Raw genomic sequence first — 19863 nt, forward strand, 5'->3', positions numbered from 1 at the left:
TTTCTTTTCCCAGAGTATTACTTTTTCTCATCCCATGATTTTTTTTGGATATCAATCCCATCATATTCAACTTATTCCCTCTTCTTTATCTATGTATGTTCCTATTCATTCCCTTAATAGTGATAAAGTTCTTAAATCTTTAGTACCTTAAGTATCATTAAGTACTTTAGGTATCTTTGGTACTTCATGTCTTAGGTTACTTAATTATCACCTTCTTACTAGTAATGTAATCAGTTTCCCTTTGTTTCCCTTTATGTAAGTATATTAAGTACTTTAGTTATTATATCTTGTACTATAGAAATCTTAAGTATCCTAGTTATCATTTCCCTGTGTTGGGATATGATTGATTTAACCCCATTGATTTCCTTGAGTTTTTTCTATTTAATTTTTTCTTGGAGTGTCAAATTTGATGATCAAATTTTGTTTTAATCTCCAAGTTTCATCAGTAATGCCTTGAAGTCAGGAAAGCCTACAATATATTTAATTACATATCAATTTCTTTTTCTAGATATTTTATGTCCAATTATACCTTATAGGTGATTCTTGATTATAGGCCTAGATACTTTGCTTTGTGGAATATCATAATCCATGACTTCCAGTATTTTTTAATATAGAAATTGCTAGCTCCTGTGCAATCCAGACTGTGGTTTCATGATGTCTGAGTTGTTTTGTTTTGTTTTCTGGTTACTTATAGTATTTTCTCCTTAACTTAGAAGTTCTGGAATTTGGTTATAATAGTCCTGGAATTTTTAAATTTGGGATTTTGTTCAGGATGTGATCAGTGGATTCTTTGAATTCCTACTTTCTCCTCTGGTTTAACATTATCAAGGCAATTTTCCCTAATAATTTCTTTCAATATAGTGTGTAGGTTCTTTTTTTGACTATGACTTTCAGGCAATCCAACAATTCTTAGATTATTTCTCCTGCATCTATTTCCCAAGTTAGTTTTTTTTTTCAGTGAAAGCTTTTAATTTTTTTCTCTCATTTTTCATTCATTTGAATTTTTTTATTGTTTCCTGTTGACTTGTAATTTATTTGCTTCCATTTGTCCAATTCTAATTTTTAGAGAGCTATTTTCTTCTTTGAGATTTTGTGCTTCCTTTTGTAGGGAGTTATTTTCCTGTTTCAGGTATCATATTTTGTTTGTTTGGTTTTTTTTAGGAGACCGTTCTCCAGTGATTTTTTGTTCTTAGTTATTGACTTTTACCATCATTCTCTTTTCTAGTTTTTGTATTAAACTTCTTATTCATTTTTCTGTTCTTTTTTAGAACTCTTCCAGGGATTTGTTTTGGTCTTGACATCCTTTCACATTTTATTTCATTTTTGTATTGTGATACTTGTCTGGGCTTTTACACTGATCATTTCTCTTGTTGAAATATCTAGTGCTACTCTTTTTCTCTGTCTTTTGCTCTTTTGAGGGTTAATTTTTCCCCTTGATTTTGTTTGTATCCTGAAGGTTAGCTCCATTCCTGTAGTGGAGAGAGATTCTCCCTTGTTTGCTCTGTGCCTGGGATTGGCTCAGCTATCTCTCTCGCCAACTGAGGACTCTAAAGAGGTGGCATGGCTGGTCTGCTCTCTAGAAATTTGCAACTGTTCAGTTGAACTGGTTCAAGTTGGGTTCTGCCCAGTCCTGATGAGGCTGGACCTTGTTAAGTTGAGTTCCTCCTACTATTGCCTTTGTCAGGTCACAACCAGCATCAATTCCATCTGGACTACTTGGCGCCACTTTCCTTCTGCTGCTTGTTTGGTATTACTTGATTTCTACTCTTACCCTGCTGAGCCTGGACTGAGCTGGCCATGCTCTTTTTCCTGCTACTTGTGCTCTATCATGTCTGAGTCTTGCTGAGACTTGTTCAGCAAAGCAAATCTCCTTGAATCTCAGTGGAATGAATTATCCTTACTGTCTCTGTTCTGACCAAAGCATTGCTTCTCCCCTTCTATTTGTTTTGCCATTCCAGGATTCATTTTGAGGCATTTCTGTTCTGTTCATTTGAAGGATTGTTGGCAGGCTTCAAGTGTTTCTGACTTTGCCGTATGGCCTGATCTGCTACTGAAGTGATGGTACTACACTACTACACATCCATTGCTGCCCATACTGCTGTTCCTCTTCTCTAAGGCATTCTAAAACAGAGTGGGTCTGGTGTTTCCTCTACTTGGGTAAAAATCCATCTCCTCTGTGATGGTGTACCCAGACACTTCTAGATATGTGATGCTGGACAAATCACTTAAACTCTATCAGCCTCAAATCCATTACCAAAAAAATAAGGGAGTAGGACTAGGTCTCTAAAGTCTCCGAAGCTCTAAATCTATAATGCATCCTATTTGCTTCTGGGTATCCAAACAAAGTTAGGAAATAAGGAAAGTGTTAAAGTCAGGAGGTTGGGAGTAGTGATGGTGGTGATTAACTAGTTTGTTTTTTTCATAAAAGAGCACAAGATACAATACCCAAATTTTTATTTTGAATTTCTACAATTTCACAGTTTTTACCAGAACTCTCTCATGAATCCTAAATCTACTTTAATAAGATACTTTTATTATGATTCAATAGATATGAGATAAGAGTAAAGGAGGAAAAGGAGTGTTGAAAAAGAACTCTTTTCTTAGATGCACAATATAGGTTTTCATTCTAGTTGTGCCACTAATAAGGAATGTGACCTTTGACCAGGCCTTTATGCTATCTATAAAATGATGAAATTTGACTAAATAATTTCAAGTTCTTTTCAAAGATTATGAAAAGGCATGTTCCATTTCCATTGCTATCACAAATAATAGAACTGAATTCAAAAAGATCTGAATAGATATTTTAAAATTCAAAATGGATCTAAATTCTAAAAAAAATTCTGATTTATATTTACATTGTTGAATTTCAGTTCATACGCAATATACTCCATTTATTTACTGACAGGGAAACATGAGTAAGTTCTCATCAGATTCTTTTATATATAAATAACAGAAATTAATGCATGTTATTCTCTGTTTTCCAGGATTTAATAGATGTTTGCAGATTTTCTTTGTCTCTCTTATCTCTTCTTCCTTTCTCTGGCCATCTGTCATTCACAATTTCTCTTCTAAAGAAAAAAATGACATTTTTTTCTTCTTGATTGCAAAGTTAACTCCACATTTTTAGAGAAAAGGAGGCTGAAAACATGTTTTCTATTTTTATTTTTCAGTAATGCAAAATATCTCAATCCCCAATTAAAACACATACACACAAATTAAAATCTTAAAAGTTGGAAGAACCCATGGAGGCAAACTAAAATCAAATTCATCTCTAATATGAGTCTTCTCTATAGTATCCATGGCAAGGTGATAATTTATCCCATGCATGGATATTTCCATCAACAGGTAATTCACTTCCCACAATACAATTCATTCCTTTTTAGCTATACTTTTCAGAAAGTTCTCTCTCATACTGAGCTCCAGTATCTTTATATTCACTCTAGTTTTGATCTCTGGGGACATATTGAACAAGTCTAATCTCTCTTCCATGTGACAAACTGTAAATATTTTAAGATTATTTTTTCTATCCAAATCATCTTCTATTGAAGCTAAGCATCTTTAGTTCTTTTGGTGGTGCAATGTCGTTACATGGTTTCTATAATCTTCCTCAGTCTTGTTTTTCTTCTCCAGATGCATGTCAATTATCAATATTTCTCTTAAAATATAATGATTTACTAGAATAGAATTTTTGGAATATATATTTTTTGCCATAAGAGAATACGCTGTGACCATAATTTCCTTTGTTCAAGATGTTGTATCTCTATTAATGCAGTCAAATACAGCATTAGCTTTGTTGGCTGTCAAATTACACAACTGACATATGTTGAGATTGAATCTCATATAAATTTTGAGGTACCTCGAACATAGTACTATCATAATGGATTTTTTTTTACCCAAAAGCATTATTAAATTAGCCTCCAGTAAGCTTTTTTTTTTACTTAGTTCAGAATATTAGTATAGCCTGTCAATCAAAAAAATAAAGTTTAGTTCTATTAGTTAATATCAGCTATGCCTTTCAGCTCTGTATTATCTACAAATATAATGAGAATAACTTAGAGCACTGATTAACCCCAAATGTATCTTGCTTCTCCAGGTAAATATTAAACATCTCACCCTTTTTTTTTAATCTCCTCACTGCCTTGAACCTATCATGAACTCATGAAATTCTGTATGCTGATGAAGATCTTCTAGGCAACTTAGAGCATGTAGGTAAACTCAGGGCAGGTAAAACATTTCTAATTTTCTTATGTGGATGGATAGCTACCAGGGGCTTTTGCTGTTAGTTAGTCTCATAGTTAATGAGAGAGGGCATCTGTCTAAATACAAAATTTTATAGCAGTAGTTCCCAAACATTTTTGACCTACTGCCCTTTCCAGAAAAAAATATTACCTAGTGCCCCATGTCACATGCTATCGCCACCCCCTTACAGTTATTCATCACCCCCAAGTGCACCTGTGGCCATCACCGCCTTCCTGGATCACTTTAGCACTCACCAGGGGGCAGTGGCGCCCACTTTGGGAATCTCTGCTCTATAGGTTCAAAGAAAAATCCAGCATTGCCAGGAATGTCCCTTTCCATAGAAAATTGAGAGAAACAGATTCTGATAAGAAATTCAACTAAAAACAAGCCAGACTTCATTAGGAAGGGTAAGGAAATCCCAGATCTAAATATGAATATCCTCTACCACTCTAAAGTAATCACTCAGCCTCTGTTTGAAGACGTTTAGTGCAGGAAAACCACTAATCCCCAAGGCAGCCTGTATTGTGTCGGCATGGCTCTAAATGCTTAAAAATTTTTCATGCTTCCAACCTAAATATGATTCTCTATAATTTCTGTTCAATGCCCCTACTTATGCTCTCTGAGATGTGACTAATGTCATATAATAATGACTACTAAAGTGATGAGACTGTCATCACACTACAAATCAATGTCCTTATTGTCACATGTTGTGCTTTTAAGCAACAAAAATGATTTTTAGCATAGGTATTTACCCTTTGCCTATCATTTGAGGACCAGCTTCAATAAGTCTAAAAGTACTTATCCCTGGAGCATAGGTCACCACATTTTTTTTCCTGCCAGTCAGTTGATAAGCATTTATTAAATGCTCTCTATGTGCTAAGCACTGTTTTGCATTGGGGATACACAAAAAGTCAAAAAGTCAGTACACATTAAGCCATTTTTTAGGATTCAGACAAATTGCCATCTGCTTTGAAGGAAAATAGACCAATACAGATGGAATCAAGGTTCCTGCAAGTATTAACCTATTAGTTAATCAATCAAGTATTTGTAAAATGTCAGTTGTGGTCCAGGTACCATTCTTTGTCTTGGAGATATAAAAGCAAAGAATGAAAAAATCCCAACACTCTAGGAGATTGTATTTTGTCATTCTGATATCACTAAAGAAGTGATGATTTGTATATTAAAGAACTGGGTATATATACATACATATACATATATACCACACATACATACACACAGCACATACATGTTCATATACATATAAAAATTGGCTATATATCTTTCATTTTGTGTAAGTACTTTTGTGTCCTTGACAATGAATTGCTTTTAAAAAATAAAACCTCTTTACTCTTTTGTAACTAACATGATAAATCAAGTTAATGATATTTCCAGTAACTGTGTCTATATTGTAAAAACACAAAAAATATTATGCTAATTTCTCTATTTGAGTTAGAGTTAGCATGATGGATGGAAAGCCAGCACAATATTAATCAATCATCAAACATTTATTAATTGTTATATTATTAATATTATATTATTAATTATGTCATTAATATTTCAGGCATTGTGTTAAACAATGGAAATACCAAAAAAATGTAGCAAAAGGGTTCCTGCCCCCAAAGAGCTTACAATCTAATGGGGAAGACAATATGAAAACAAATATCTATATATCAATTAATAAATTAATCAATTAACAAAGGGTAATTTAAAAAGAAATGATGGAAAAGCACTGGATTTAGAGGGTGACTTGGGCTCAAATCCTATTTACTGCAAATAATACTCTGGTTCACACACCTGACATCTCTAGGCCTAAGTTGAATGAATAGATTAAAGTATCTTCCAACTTTAAATTTATGATCTTATCACTTTATTCCTACCATTTTTAAAATTTAGAGAAGTTAAGGTAACTCCTCAAACAAACTGAATCCTGGTTTGACCTTGATTGCTTCTTGGTACTTCATCTTTCCATGGTGTGTAAGATATTATATCCAAGACTTCTTCGAATCTTAAGACTTCGGACCTATTAGGAAACATGAATCATTTGTGTGTGTGTGTGTGTTACTTCAAGAGAAGCATTTCAGATTCGCCTTATTCCAGAATTATTTGAAAAGAGTAGATCTAATAGAAAATGGGTCTTTCTGTAGTGAACAGTTTTAACCTTGCTTCTTCCTTCTAATAATGAATGAACAACCATCTTTGTGTTCACTCAAACAACTCACTCCTGAAAAAGACTGTTTTTGTGCAATCAGTCATCCTGATTAAGACTATCCAGAGACTTGCTGTGCAGACCACTTATCCAAAATTATTTTCAAGGAGAGGAAAAGTGCTCTCTCCAGAAAGAATTCGTTTTTATTTTTAGGCCTCACGTTGCATTTCTTTATGAACAAATGGGTTATTCCCAACTAAGCATCCATTTGTCTTTGAGTAGTGGAGAATATACTTCTAAGTGAAAGAAAAGTTTGGGAGACAATCGAAAGAGGAAGTTGTTAGAGTACTGTTTATGAGCACAATAGGTGCTACTTGGTCCTGATAGTCTTCCCTAGGTCACTGTTGTCTCAGGCCACATCTAAGGCCTGGCTTCTCCCTTTTTTGCATTTTCATATAATTTCTAGACCAAACCTTGAACCTGAGCTTTCTGGAAATGTATCATACACTGCTCTCAGTGCTTGGGAATTCATCAAGATTATAAAATAGTACAATAAAGTGATTTTAAAATGTCCTGATAAATATGAAATATTCATATTATACATTCATTTTGAGGCAGGATGTGTTATATAGTGGGGACATTTAAGAAATTTCTTATTAAAAGTATATTCATGTATGTTTCCAATAAATATAAGGAACTTTTAAGCAAGAATACCTTTAGAGAGAGATTATCCTTCTGCCACAAAACACCAACCTCTCCAAAAAGATAGGGACTAGACTTGTATTTTCACTGACTTAGGAAACTCACAATGAAGAACCCCCCTCTAGCAATGAAATTTTGTGCCTTTTCTGCTCTTTAGTGGCTTAGAGATGAAAAGGTAAGATGATGGATTGGCACATAGTAGTGATGGGAATCCAGATAAAAGGCTCTATCAAAGACCCTATATTTCCGATTGGCTCCCAACATAGTAGCCCTTAAGTGTTTGTTGACTGACTCCTAACTCTTCTGGGGCACCCCTATAACTTAAGGGAGAAACAGGGCCTTGATTTAGGACTAATTATTTTATCTGTGAGAATGGGAATTGGAATAAGGACTTTCAGAATTTATAAGAACTACATATAGTTATCTGAAGCACTAAAAAATCAAATGATTTGTCTAGGTCCATACAAGTAATATGTTTTGAGAAGTGGGACATTAATACAGGCTTCTGGTTTAAAGTCTGACTCTCTACACCAGTGGTTCCCAGACTTTTTTGGCCTACCACCCCCTTTCCAGAAAAAATATTACTTAGCCCCCTGGAAATTAATTTTTAAAAAAATGTAATAGCAATTAATAGGAAAGATAAATGCACCTGTGGCCATCACCGCCACCCTGGATCGCTGTAGCACCCACTAGGGGGTGGTGGCACCCACTTTGGAAATCACTGCTATACTTCCTCTCACATCTTCACCTAAGATTTATTTTTTTCTGTATAAAAAGGCTTACCCTCAATCAGGAGAATCCCCTTAGAAGGAAAGAGAAAACTGCTCATTGGAGCCACTATAAATATTTGAGATTTACACTAAAGCAGGTACAAACTTCAACACAACAGCTTTTTCATTCTTCCCTTCCTACATAGACATTTCAGTATCTACACTGAAATCTTACTCTGTAGCTTCTCCAATCCTGTAGTTTGTATGAACTCCAATTCTACTCTATCTTTATGATTCATTAGGATTAGAATCTCACTTTCAATTGAAACTAATAATTGGCATTTACACAGGATTTTTACACCTATCATTTCTTTTGATTATCACAATAACATTTTGAATTGGGTACTATCTCAATCTTCATTTTATAGTTGAGAAAACTAGTAAGTGTTTGAGACAAGATTCTAATTTAGTTATTCCTAATTCCAGATATAGTTCTCTGTCAACTATACTACCTGAATGATTAAAATCTAGACTTATATTCCCCTTTATGACTATGGATTCTTTGCTTCTTTGATTTTATTTCTACTCATGACCTTTAAAGATGATTCATTGGTTAGTTATAGAATTGCTATCCACACTGTTTTAAGTAGCTTATGCTTTTATTTACTAGTCAGGCATTGTTGGCTCTTCTCTTTACCTCATGCATTATAACCAATTAGTTGTTAAGTCCTAATTATTATATTTTCCCAAATTCCTCAGATCTATTTCCTCCTTTTTTCTTTCCCTACAATTATCCAAAGTCAAGAACTCATCATTCCACATCTGAAATACTGATACTGTAAAGCATGTATTCTTGTTACCACTTGTCTCTCAAACTTCCCTCTCATTCTCACTGTTACTAAAGCCATCATCCTAATTTCCCTTTCTGATGAAATTCTTCCACTCAAAAACTTTTAAAACTCTTTTTACCTCATTTAAGAATGGAAGAGAAATCTACATTGATAACCCTCCATTCTACTTTAACATAATTGCCTTTGCTACATCAGAATACTTCTGTCAGAAGTCAGAATGATTTCAATCCTTCTGATCTATGCATTAAGAAGGTCTATACCAAAAGAATGAGTTACTGTAGCTCCAGAAAAGAGAGAAGATGGAGTTAGAAACATCAAAAACTGAGTGGGAAAGAAAGCACAAGACAAGGGAAAGGCACAAAAGACAAAAGGAAAATAAGACTTAATTGTATCAAAGAAAGGTAAGAAAAAGAAGGACCACAACTCTACAGGAATCTTGGAGCAGGAGACTCCAGCTAGTGTCCACAGGTTACTCACTTTTTCAAGGGCTACTAGAAGTTCCAAGAAAAGTTTTATATAGTTCCCAACTTCACTTCCTACTACTTATTAACAAACACTGCAATATACTTTATTGCTTACTTATTCAAATATTTCCAATAACATGGATTTTGCTTCGACCACATAAAAACCAGAAGTTAGCTAGAAATAAGTACAAGTAAAATTTGATAGAGATCTTCAAACCTCTGTCTAAACATTAAAACTTTTTCCTAACTGAGGTTTGAATGATAATGATTATGCTCCCAACTTTTCATTTAATATAAAGTTCTTATAGCATCAGAATAAAAAATCATGTGGACCACAGACTATTATATTACATTTCAGGTCAAAATAAACTAATTTATTAAGAGAGGTTATGCTGACATTCAAAGATATCCACAATCACAACCTTAACTCGAAGAAATGGAATGTCAACTAGTTTTTTTTTTAAATAATATTGTATTTTCTTCCTTTGCTCATTCACATTGTTTGTTGTTCATTTGTTTCAGTTGTGTCTCTTTGTGACCCTATTGGTGGTTTTTGTGGCAAAGATACTAGAGTGGTATACCATTTCCTTCTGTGGCTTATTTTACAGATAAGAAAATTGAGACAAGCAGGATTGAGTGACTTGCCCAGGGTCACACAGCTTAGAAAGTATCTGAGACAGAATTTGACCTCAGGTCTTCCTTAATCTAGCTCCTGTGTAGTTGGAATTTTGTAGCCTAGGACTATGTTCCCCAGAATTCCTTTCATCTCTTCCCCACTTTGTATCCTCATGTTTTGTTTATAATTTGGCTGTAACTTCGCATTTTAATCTTACACCCCAATACTCTATCCCCTGTGCCACGTATCTGTCCCTTTAAATCTTATTACTTCTTTGTCATACCACAATTCTTTGCATGTGTCCTTTTCAATTACACTATAAGCCCTTGGAGAGCAGAATCACTTATGGATGTATCTTTCTACCACCAGAACCCAGGTAGTGCTTGCTTTTTCCTTGCTATATTCCAATCAGCTTAGTATAGGAGAGAAGACATTATCAATACAGTTAAGACAGATCTGGCTTGGAAGCTCATCCTTGTCACTTGTACGAGTCACTGGGCAAGTCACAACATCTCTGAGACTCAGTATTTTTCTTTGTGAAATGAGCATAATAATACCTACAGCATTTAGCTCACAGGGTTACTATTAATGGTCAAATGAGATAATATATGTGAAAAACTTTAAAAACTTTAAAACTATAGCCAAATATTCATAACTGTTATAGCCTAATCAATAAATGACTAAATAAGATTTTGACTATCGACAAATGGATAATTAATCACCTTTAGATGTGGCCGTACAGGCATTTGATAGGTATTTTTTAAAAACAATTTAAAACAGTATGTTAGGGAGGGAGCAAGTTGTACTCAAAAGATTGCTGATCTCCAGAGTCAGGAAGACCTAAGTACACTGTGACATTAGCCAATCCCTTCACTAAACTTCAGTTTCTTCATCTGCAAAATGGGGACAATAAATCAATAATACCTGCCTTACATGGTTGTTTTAACCACTAAATGAGATAATGTCTGTAAAAAGCTTTCTAAGTCTTAAAAAACTTTCATAAAGATTTGCTGTTGTTATTAAGATCCTTATTTTTTCCCTCTTGCCTTATTTCAATAAAAATTTTTTTAAAAAGATCTCAAATAGAAAAGTATAGTCTTCAAAAAGGTGAAATTGCCAATTTCTTGTATTTTTCTCCCTTTTCGTAAGTAGAGAGCTCTTATCCAACCAGCCCCCATTGAATGTAATATATATTTAAATAACTACTTGTGTGTGCTCCATTAAACCTATAAAACAACAAGTACATACCTCTTTAGGAGTCCAGAGTCTTCATTAAAGAGAATTTAAAGGCAATTATTTTTAAATAACTTATGTTTCCAGATTCACTTGATGTGTTATAAAACCATATTGATTTGATAGTCAGCAATACTTAAGATCAACTGAATTGAGGCAGTAGCTGTTTCAAAATTCAGCTTAATAGTTTTATCTGTTCTTATTGATATAATTCAAAATTTGGATAATGGACTTAGAAACAGAATCTTGATTCTTAGAATTGTAGTATTGCTGAAGTTTCTAATCAGCTTAAGAGGCCAAGGATACAGAACCTAGCTAAACTGGCCATTAATAGTCAAAAAAAAAAAGGTACAGGATATGATTGGAAATAAAAGTGAATGCTGTGCCTTTTGATTTCCTTGCATCATCTGAAAAAATTAACTTCTACTAGGATGTTAATAGGTATAAATGTGTTCATGAAAACATTTTTCCCTGAAGGAGTAATTCTAATGGTTAGCTAGTAGGGAAGATATTTGGGGCAGCTAGATCTTCAGATCAAATCCTAGAGTCTATTCAGTGGTGACCCTGTCAGCTTTCCAGTTAAAATGAAACTCCTTTCAGTTTGAATTTGCTTTAGGGGGGAAAAAATCTAGTCACTCTATTATGTTGTTAAAGTAGATCAGTGTAGAAATTCCAAAAGATCTGGGATAAGAGATTTTTAGCAAAAAGCTTTGGAATTAATTCAAGCAATGATTCAAGAGCAAGGCCAAGCTCTCTGGCCTTCGGCATTTGGTGCTAAGGACTCCTGTCTAAATGCACTACAGTTTCTTTTGAGATTTGGTCATATCAAGCATAAAAGACACACTTGTGACCAATGCATTTCCAACACAAACTATCTCTTTTTTTAACCTCCCTCTTCTTTTATAAAATGCCTAACACTAATGTGTAGGCCAAGGAAGGGGAAAGGAGGAAGCAATAAGAAGACTTCACATAAGAGATATAAAAATACAAATGATTTTTTCCTATTATTATCTTTTTTCCCCTCAATATCTTTTTTAAAGCAAATACCCATTCTAATTGGGTAAGTGCATTCTATTTCAGAGATAGGGAATTGACCTCTCATGTTGTAATCTCTTATAAATATAAGTGGCTTTTCCTGTTGCAGGAACACTGCCAGAACTACAGACCTGCATCAAAAATGAATGGGTACCATTAAATAATTCAGCCCATTCTTAAGCTTCCATGGAACTGAAGCAACATGACCTCCTGACTTACATTTAGAAGAAAAGAACACTTCATATCCTCTTCATATTAAGTGAGATCACCTAGGACTCTATAATTTAGTAATTTCCAACTGTGTACTTACTATATCCTGTATTCCTACAGCGACATATATAATGAGTCTCCACAGGCAGCAGGTTAGACAGTAGGCAACCCTCACCACCTTTATTTCTCTTCTCACTATGCATGGATGGCTTTTATTGGTGGAAGAAAAAAAATCAATAAACAGGAAATGATATAAAGAAATAAAAGAGCTATTAAATGTCTGTTATAAATGGTGTATTGCTTAATATCTCCCCACTGACAACATATGTGTTCGCTGCAAGGAGTAATAAATAACTGGATGTAACCTAAAAACCTTTGTAGTTAAAATAAGATGGTAGAGATTTATTTGGGGGAGCCTTCTATCACTGATTAACAAATCAAAAGAGACATTGTCAGCATAATAATGAGAAGGTGGTTGGGGGGGAGAAGTATAAGTTATAATAGTAATAAAATTTCAGCTCCTTCCTGCCATACATCTAAATGCTGTGTTATGTTGACAGATCTGGGAAATTTTAGTGGCCGGACAAGAAGTGCAGTCTCTGTGAGGGAAGGCCAGGGGGTTGTTCTGATGTGTTCTCCTCCGCCTCATTCACCAGGTACAGTAGGATTCCCATTATGGATTGCTTCTGTTCTCTTTGACTATATGCTCATTTGTTTGAATGGTGTGGTGTGTTGACTGTGAAACATCCCAAATGAAATATGTGTATTGCACTCGATACATCTCTGAGTACCAGAGGGGTAATTAAAGATCCTTCATTCTAAATGCCATTGAGAGACTGAATTCCAATAAGATTGTTTTATTGCCATTCTAACTATTGACTCTCATGGTCATGCCTCTGTTGTCACCAGTGACTTATATACTACCTGAAGTTTATTAATGAAGAAGCTATGTGGAGAGAGGAGAGAAACTTTTCAAAACTTCTTTGGAGTGCCAGAGTTGAGTTGCATGCCTACTGAATACCATTGTGCATCCTCTTTCAAGGCATAAGCTAGACACATTAGTAGTATTCATTACTATAGTCTAACCAAGACCATTAAGAGACCATTTTTTAAAGTTTCCACTAGAACTGTATAATATAGTATCTTGCCTCATTTTCTGTGTACTAGGACTTTTGCTTGTAAAACTCATGTTAAGGAATAAGTGGTTTTAATAAATTTTCACATAAATTTAATAAATTTGCACATTAAGCATGTACCCTTTTGGCAATTCATGGCTTTTTTCTTAGGCTGGAGTTCTATAGTTTGAGATGAGTTCCCCTAAGTTCAGCTATGAGAGCACTTCTTGTTTCATAGGAACCCATATTTCCATAAAAGAGGAAATCAAAGATCCACATTCTCTAAAACCCATGAGCTTATGATTGATCTATCTCTAATTAAGAAAATCTAGAGGAAAAAAATGAAAGAACATTCAGTTTCCATGTACTCTGGTCACTTTTCCTTTATGACTAACATGAAGTATAAAATTGCTTTTAAACATTGTTAGTCATGCAGTAGAGGAGCACAACTCTGGGATATATTTTGAAAATCAGAAATAACAAAAGTTATATAAAGATGTATCTTTAAAATCTCTCTTTCTTTGATAACAGACCCTTTTCTGATATAGGTTTGGGTTATTGTCGACTTTTTAAAATTAGATTTTGAAATGAAATTTTTTTCAAGTTGATGATGTAGCCTTTAAATAAATACAGTAAGTTCCTGCTGTGTGCCAGGTACAGTGCTAAGTTATGGGGACAGAAATTCAAAAAGAAGATAGTGCCTGCTTTCCACAAGCTCATAGTCTAATTGGGGAAGACAACAGACAAAAGGAAAAGCAGAAAAGGAGTGGATAAGCACGAATATGATGGAGTCCAGCCCAAAAGAGTATAGTAAAATAGGAAGGAAAGAAATGGCTGGCCTACAATTCCACTTTAAGTGGAAGCTTTGGAAGGAGTTCTTTGTTCTAATCAGAGGGGCAAGGAATACTGAGAGCACTGATGTGTAATTACGGATGCTGATGCAATCTCAAAGGAAGATATTTCCTGATGATGAGGTTCCTGAGAGACAGGACCGTGGTGGAGTCCAGTTCAAAGGAGTGTAGTCAGGTAGGAAATTAAGAGACTTCTGGCTAAGGAGCCTTCTTTAAACTATGTGACTGAGATAGAAGTTTTTCTGCCCACAAGTTAGAACCTCTTGAGTTTAATACTTTGATTATTTTGAAGTGGGTATAAATGACTGAGAGAGGGCGGACTTCTAAGTTCAAATGAACTTTTTTGGCCTTACCTACTTCAGATTTTTCTGGGGGTTAGAGAATAGTTCTAAATTATATTTCAAATTTTAAAATATTTTTAAATGTTTACTTAACATTAATAAACAAATAGCAAATTTTTTCACATAGCACATTTTTCCTATGGTTTTGCTTCCATTCTATCAACAACTTAAAAAGCCTAGAATTTTATGGTAGCATACTAAGGTGTCCTAAAAATCTTGGTGCAACTCCACCAAATTTATTAATGTTCATTTTTAAGTTCACTTAATGGTTAGTGGACTTTTGAGGCACTTTATATTAATTGATGGATAAGCATTATGGCAGTTTGTATTTTTTACAAAATTCAAATTATGTTTAAGATTTCCTGTCAATGGATTTGAAGTTTAAGGAACTGGCTTCAAATTTGATGCACCTCTTGTCTGACTTTGAACAAGTCATTTAATATTCCTGGACCATAGTTTTCTCAGATGCAAAATGAACTAAATAACCACTGTGGTCTTTTTTTTTATTACTGTCTTTCCTCCTAGGAGGACATTTTCTCCTGCACTGAGGATATTTTTTTATGTATACCTCAGCATTATATTCACTGAGGAAAATTACATTCCTAAGTTGGTGGGGTGAGGACTAATGGTTAACCCTCTAAAATAGTTTGTGATCCAAAACACTTTTTTGGGTTATGGAGAGTACTAGTCTCATCTTGTGCAAACTTAACTTCAATTTGTCCATTTCTATCCATTATGTCAACTCAATGTAGGAATGACATCTACTTCCCCATCATAATAGCTGCTTAGCAGGAAATGGTACAAAAAGGGTTGAGGACTATTAATAAATATGTTTGAGAATAAATTGTTGTGAGAAGTGAAAGGAAAGAGGAACAAAAATCCCTTTTTCATTGGTCTGGCTTAAAGAAGACAAATTACAAAGGATGGTTACTGTAGAGATAAACTCTGGGCCATGTTTGCTTTGGAATCAGGATAAAAAAGCAAGCAAATGGAACCATTGCCATGATTGATTTGGGAAGAAAAAAACACAATGAAAAGAAAATTGGCAGAAATGTATTTTTTTTATTTTTCATAAACAAACATTACTGATCATGAACCATTTGGGTAAATACTTTTGAAAGATTCACAGACAAAGCAACGGTCCATGAAGAACACACTGAAGGTCAAAATTTAGATGCTAAGTGATCAGTGGCAAACTTTATCAATTATCCTTATAATTAGTCATCATATAAAGCACATATAGCATATGGTCAATATGGAAGAAATAAAATATGACTTTCTCAAATTTATATTTCATTTTATTTTGGTAGATTAACAAGCTGATAAATGAGAAAATGTCTTCCCTAAACATTTCATTTGGTAATACCAAAAGAAATCAGCTGTTTAAAATAATTTGTGCTGGCTTCTAAAAAGACTACTCTCTACAAAGGATTTGATATTAACTGGGTACTATATTCCTTTAACTGTTATTTAATAATTTTTAATCTATTCTACCCTGAATTCTTATTATAATTCCAATTCTAGTAATTCTTATTCACTATTTTCCCTATTCTAGCTATTCTTATTTTTAAAGGTATTAAGCTTTATTATGCTTATAGAAGGTAACTATACTACAGGAATCTTTATTGCCAAAACATTATCTACAAATTAAAATTCTGTAAATGGAAACATATTTTCATATTGATTCTAATTATATACTGGCAGATACAATTCTAAAGACTAAAATAACCTGCTCCTACTTAATGATGGCAATGGAACTTGGCAATGATGATACCAGTGATGTTGGTCATGGTAGGAGAAATATGATACAGATAAGGTTTTCATTTCTATGCATCTCTTTAAAGTACTAGTATGGATACCACATATTAGAGTCCCTTAGGGAAAACATGACTTGATTCTATAGCCTTGTTCAGTCAGTTTAAAAAGAGCCTCTCAAATCCATCCTATCAATGCTTCCTCTACCTCACATGCCTATCTGATGTCACTTCTTCCTCTATGAAGCTTCTAATTGCCTTCTACAGTTATCTCTGTTCACTTATCATATTTAATGAGTAGCTTCTGGGATTTTCTTCTTGACCTCTTAAGACTCCAGTCTTAGCAAATTTTAAGTATAAACAGGAATTGGTTGTATGTATAGTCAGTGCTTTATGGAAACCAATTCTACCTTAGTATCTTTATTGGAAAAGTCCCTAATTTAGAAGGAAGAACCATGCTAAGCAGTTCTTATAGAAATGGACTAAGAGATTGTGATAGGACTCTTTCAAAAAGGAATAATTGCAGAAAATTATCAGATTTGTAAGCTTTAATGAGGTATTGTTTTCCCATAAGATGGCCACAAACAGAAGATAGGTTGCATATCCAGAAAAATGTAAATCTTGTGGCCTCTGAATTATGATTATATGTAAATGACTTTTACATTAAATAATATAAAATATCTTACTCTACCTATATTCACCAAAGTAGCTGATTTTATTACCTTTTATAGGTTCTTTTATAGAATTCATTATATTTCTTCCATTTATCCTTAGAACTATAGCATGATGTAAAGACCACCTTTCTAATGTGTACCCTTTTTTTCTATGACATATATAAAATTGCCTTCATTTTGCCTGAATTAGATGTAAACTAACAGTGGCACAAATATGGTGTTAGAGATGGTAGGAAATAGCACATTTTATAACTGAATCCTCAGGAAATATATAAAGAATTTGTCTTCCCTCATAAACTATGCTAATTTGTGGATTTCTTTTTAATAATAAAGGACTCTTACATTTTCATTGTTGGGAAACCTGGCAGAGAAAATAATTTTACATTGATATAGAGAGCATCAGAATTGTTATTAAATTTGAACATTTCCTTAATTTTAGATCTTTTTTTTTAGAAGAAATAATAGCCATACTGGTAGAAAATATGTTCTTCTTTATCACTAAAATAAAAGTGTTAAGAGTAGTTAAAATTGACTCTCCATTAGCTCTAATATTTGATAATGCTAGAATCATTTAAATTATATACTTTTCAATTCTGAACATTTTTACTTTAGACTTACTTATCATTTGACATAATGAATATTATGAAGTTTAAAAAAAGCAAACAAAACTGAAAAATCAAGCTAAAGAATGGTAGTTTGATGGCAAATAATCAAAATATCCAGAAGAAATAAGAGCTCTATACAAACTTCACAATAACAATCACAACACACTTTTATATGATACTTTTGTGTCTAAAAAGTTTTCTTCACAACAACTTTATGACAAGAGTATAAATGTGAATATCCCTATTTTATGGATATATAAAGAGAGACTCAGAGAACTCCAATGACTTGCTCTGAATTATATAGCAACCATCATCAGATCTCTTGACTTTAAATTCAGAGATCTTTCAATTACATCACACCAAATACTCTTTAGCTTACTTTTTTAAAACAAAGAATGCTTCATAATCTGATTAGGATTTCCTACTGGTCAAGTGAGGTCTTATTTTCTGACTTTGAGATCAATAACTTCTCCAAACCTCTTTGTAACATTGTTGTTAGGGGATAGAACTACTAGATCTACCTCACCAATGAATTATTTGGACTTTTAATCTAGAAGTTTTTTTTTAAAGTAGTATATGATCAGATCTGCATAATATCTGATTCCAGGACATAATAGCAAAGTTGTCCTAAGCATTTTATGGTATTATTAAAAGTGCCTAATTCTCATTCCTCAATAGTTGTCTGTACACTGAAATTGAATTCCTTCTAATCACATTCAACAAAGCATTTCTTGATTCTTTATTTATTATCGTACAATAGCAATAGTATAGAAATGATGTTTGTCAATTCATACATTTTCAAAGTTTGAAATAAAACACAGAAATAGTCAAAACCTCAATTTTCTCATTTCCTCAAATGATGTATACTTTTCTCTGAGAAAAGCAAAAGCTAGAGATTGACAGATCCACTAAATCCCATTGTTTGCTTCCCAAGAGGTCAATAACAAGCACTGTCAGCAACATATGTAAATGAAAAAATCTTGATTGGCTACTGAGGCTGTTATTCATCTACCAGAAAATGAATATTTTTTTCTTTCTTAGATGGTTAAGCACATCTGCCCTAAATGAGTTTGGTTGCCAAGAAACAGCTCTTTGTACTTTAGAAATTCAGGGTTATACTTGGAATAGGAGAGATTTGCAAAAATGAATAATAAAAAAGCATTCAGAATATCTGTTACAATATTCAGATTGGTTTATGAGTTTTTAGAGAATATCAGCATGGATAGTCTTTTTAACAAAGGAGTCAGTATCTATTGACTTTCATTTTTCATATATTGGCATAATGGAATAGAATAGCCCACACCTGACATCTCCCCATAGAGTAAACAATAAAGTGAACTGTACTATACTAGTTTAAAACTGAGTCCTGACTTTAAAAAAATGTTAAAAACAACTATTGTTAATATAGAATAATTGAATTCCGTAAAAAAATATTTCATATGATTTGGAATAATTTGTTTCTCTACTTGTGTCTACTTTCTATTAAAATTATTTGTGGAAAAGTAAAATTCAGAGAAAAAAAAGAAAAAGAAAATTCAGGAAATCAACTGGTTATTTTTTGCCATGATAACAAGAAACTTTCTTAAGTGAGTTTTCAAAAACTCAATTAAAATTTTTTGCCAGTATAGATACTACCTATGGGAAATTTTGTTCATAATACCTTCTCCTTAGGTTGTTTTCTTCTATTTTTAAAGGTCATGTAATCATACACTAAGGGCAAGAAGGGGCATTCCTGATAATTTAGTCAAACCCCATCATTTCACAAATGAGTAAACAAGTTCAGAATCTCAGTGACCTGGCTGAAGTCTTACAATTCGTATATAGCCATTATTATTTGAACCGATCTTCTAACAAATCCTACCCTCTTCTCCTAGTACTACACATTATTTCCATGTATTATGAAAATTCATAATGATCTAAGCAGGATAGGTTCATAGAGCCTTCCAAACTAGGAGGAAAGGAACTTAACAGAGAAAATGTTTGATTTTTTTTTGAAGAATAAAATAACTAATTTTATAAATGAAGAAACCAAAACCAAGAGAGGTTAAGTCCCTTGACCAACATCACACAGATAATAAGTGGCAGAACTAAAAATAAAATGCAGTTCCCTTGTAAAATCCAGCTCTTTTTCTACTGTGCCACTTTGCCTCCCTAAGTTCTATAGCGTACAGAAGACCTGGGTTCTAATCTTATCTTTGAGATTAAGAAGGATTGTGACTATAGACGAATTAATTCTTATATTAGTCATTTGCAAAAAGGACACTATAATACCTGTGCAACCTATCTCAGGATTCTTTTGAAGTTTAAATGATATAGT

At 33.4% G+C, this 19863-nt stretch overlaps 1 protein-coding gene across 1 annotated transcript in view; it reads left to right on the top strand.

The window, feature by feature from the left end:
• CNTN5 (contactin 5) overlaps positions 1-19863 on the top strand; it is a 609722-nt gene that overhangs the window by 105990 nt on the left and 483869 nt on the right. Inside the window, exon 3 of the mRNA XM_044669004.1 lies at positions 12767-12862. Within this exon, the coding sequence (XP_044524939.1) occupies positions 12767-12862 (96 nt within the window). The remainder of the gene's footprint in view (positions 1-12766; positions 12863-19863) is intronic.

This window comes from Gracilinanus agilis, chromosome 3 (assembly GCF_016433145.1).
Source record: "Gracilinanus agilis isolate LMUSP501 chromosome 3, AgileGrace, whole genome shotgun sequence".
In the NCBI taxonomy this organism is placed as follows: domain Eukaryota; kingdom Metazoa; phylum Chordata; class Mammalia; order Didelphimorphia; family Didelphidae; genus Gracilinanus; species Gracilinanus agilis.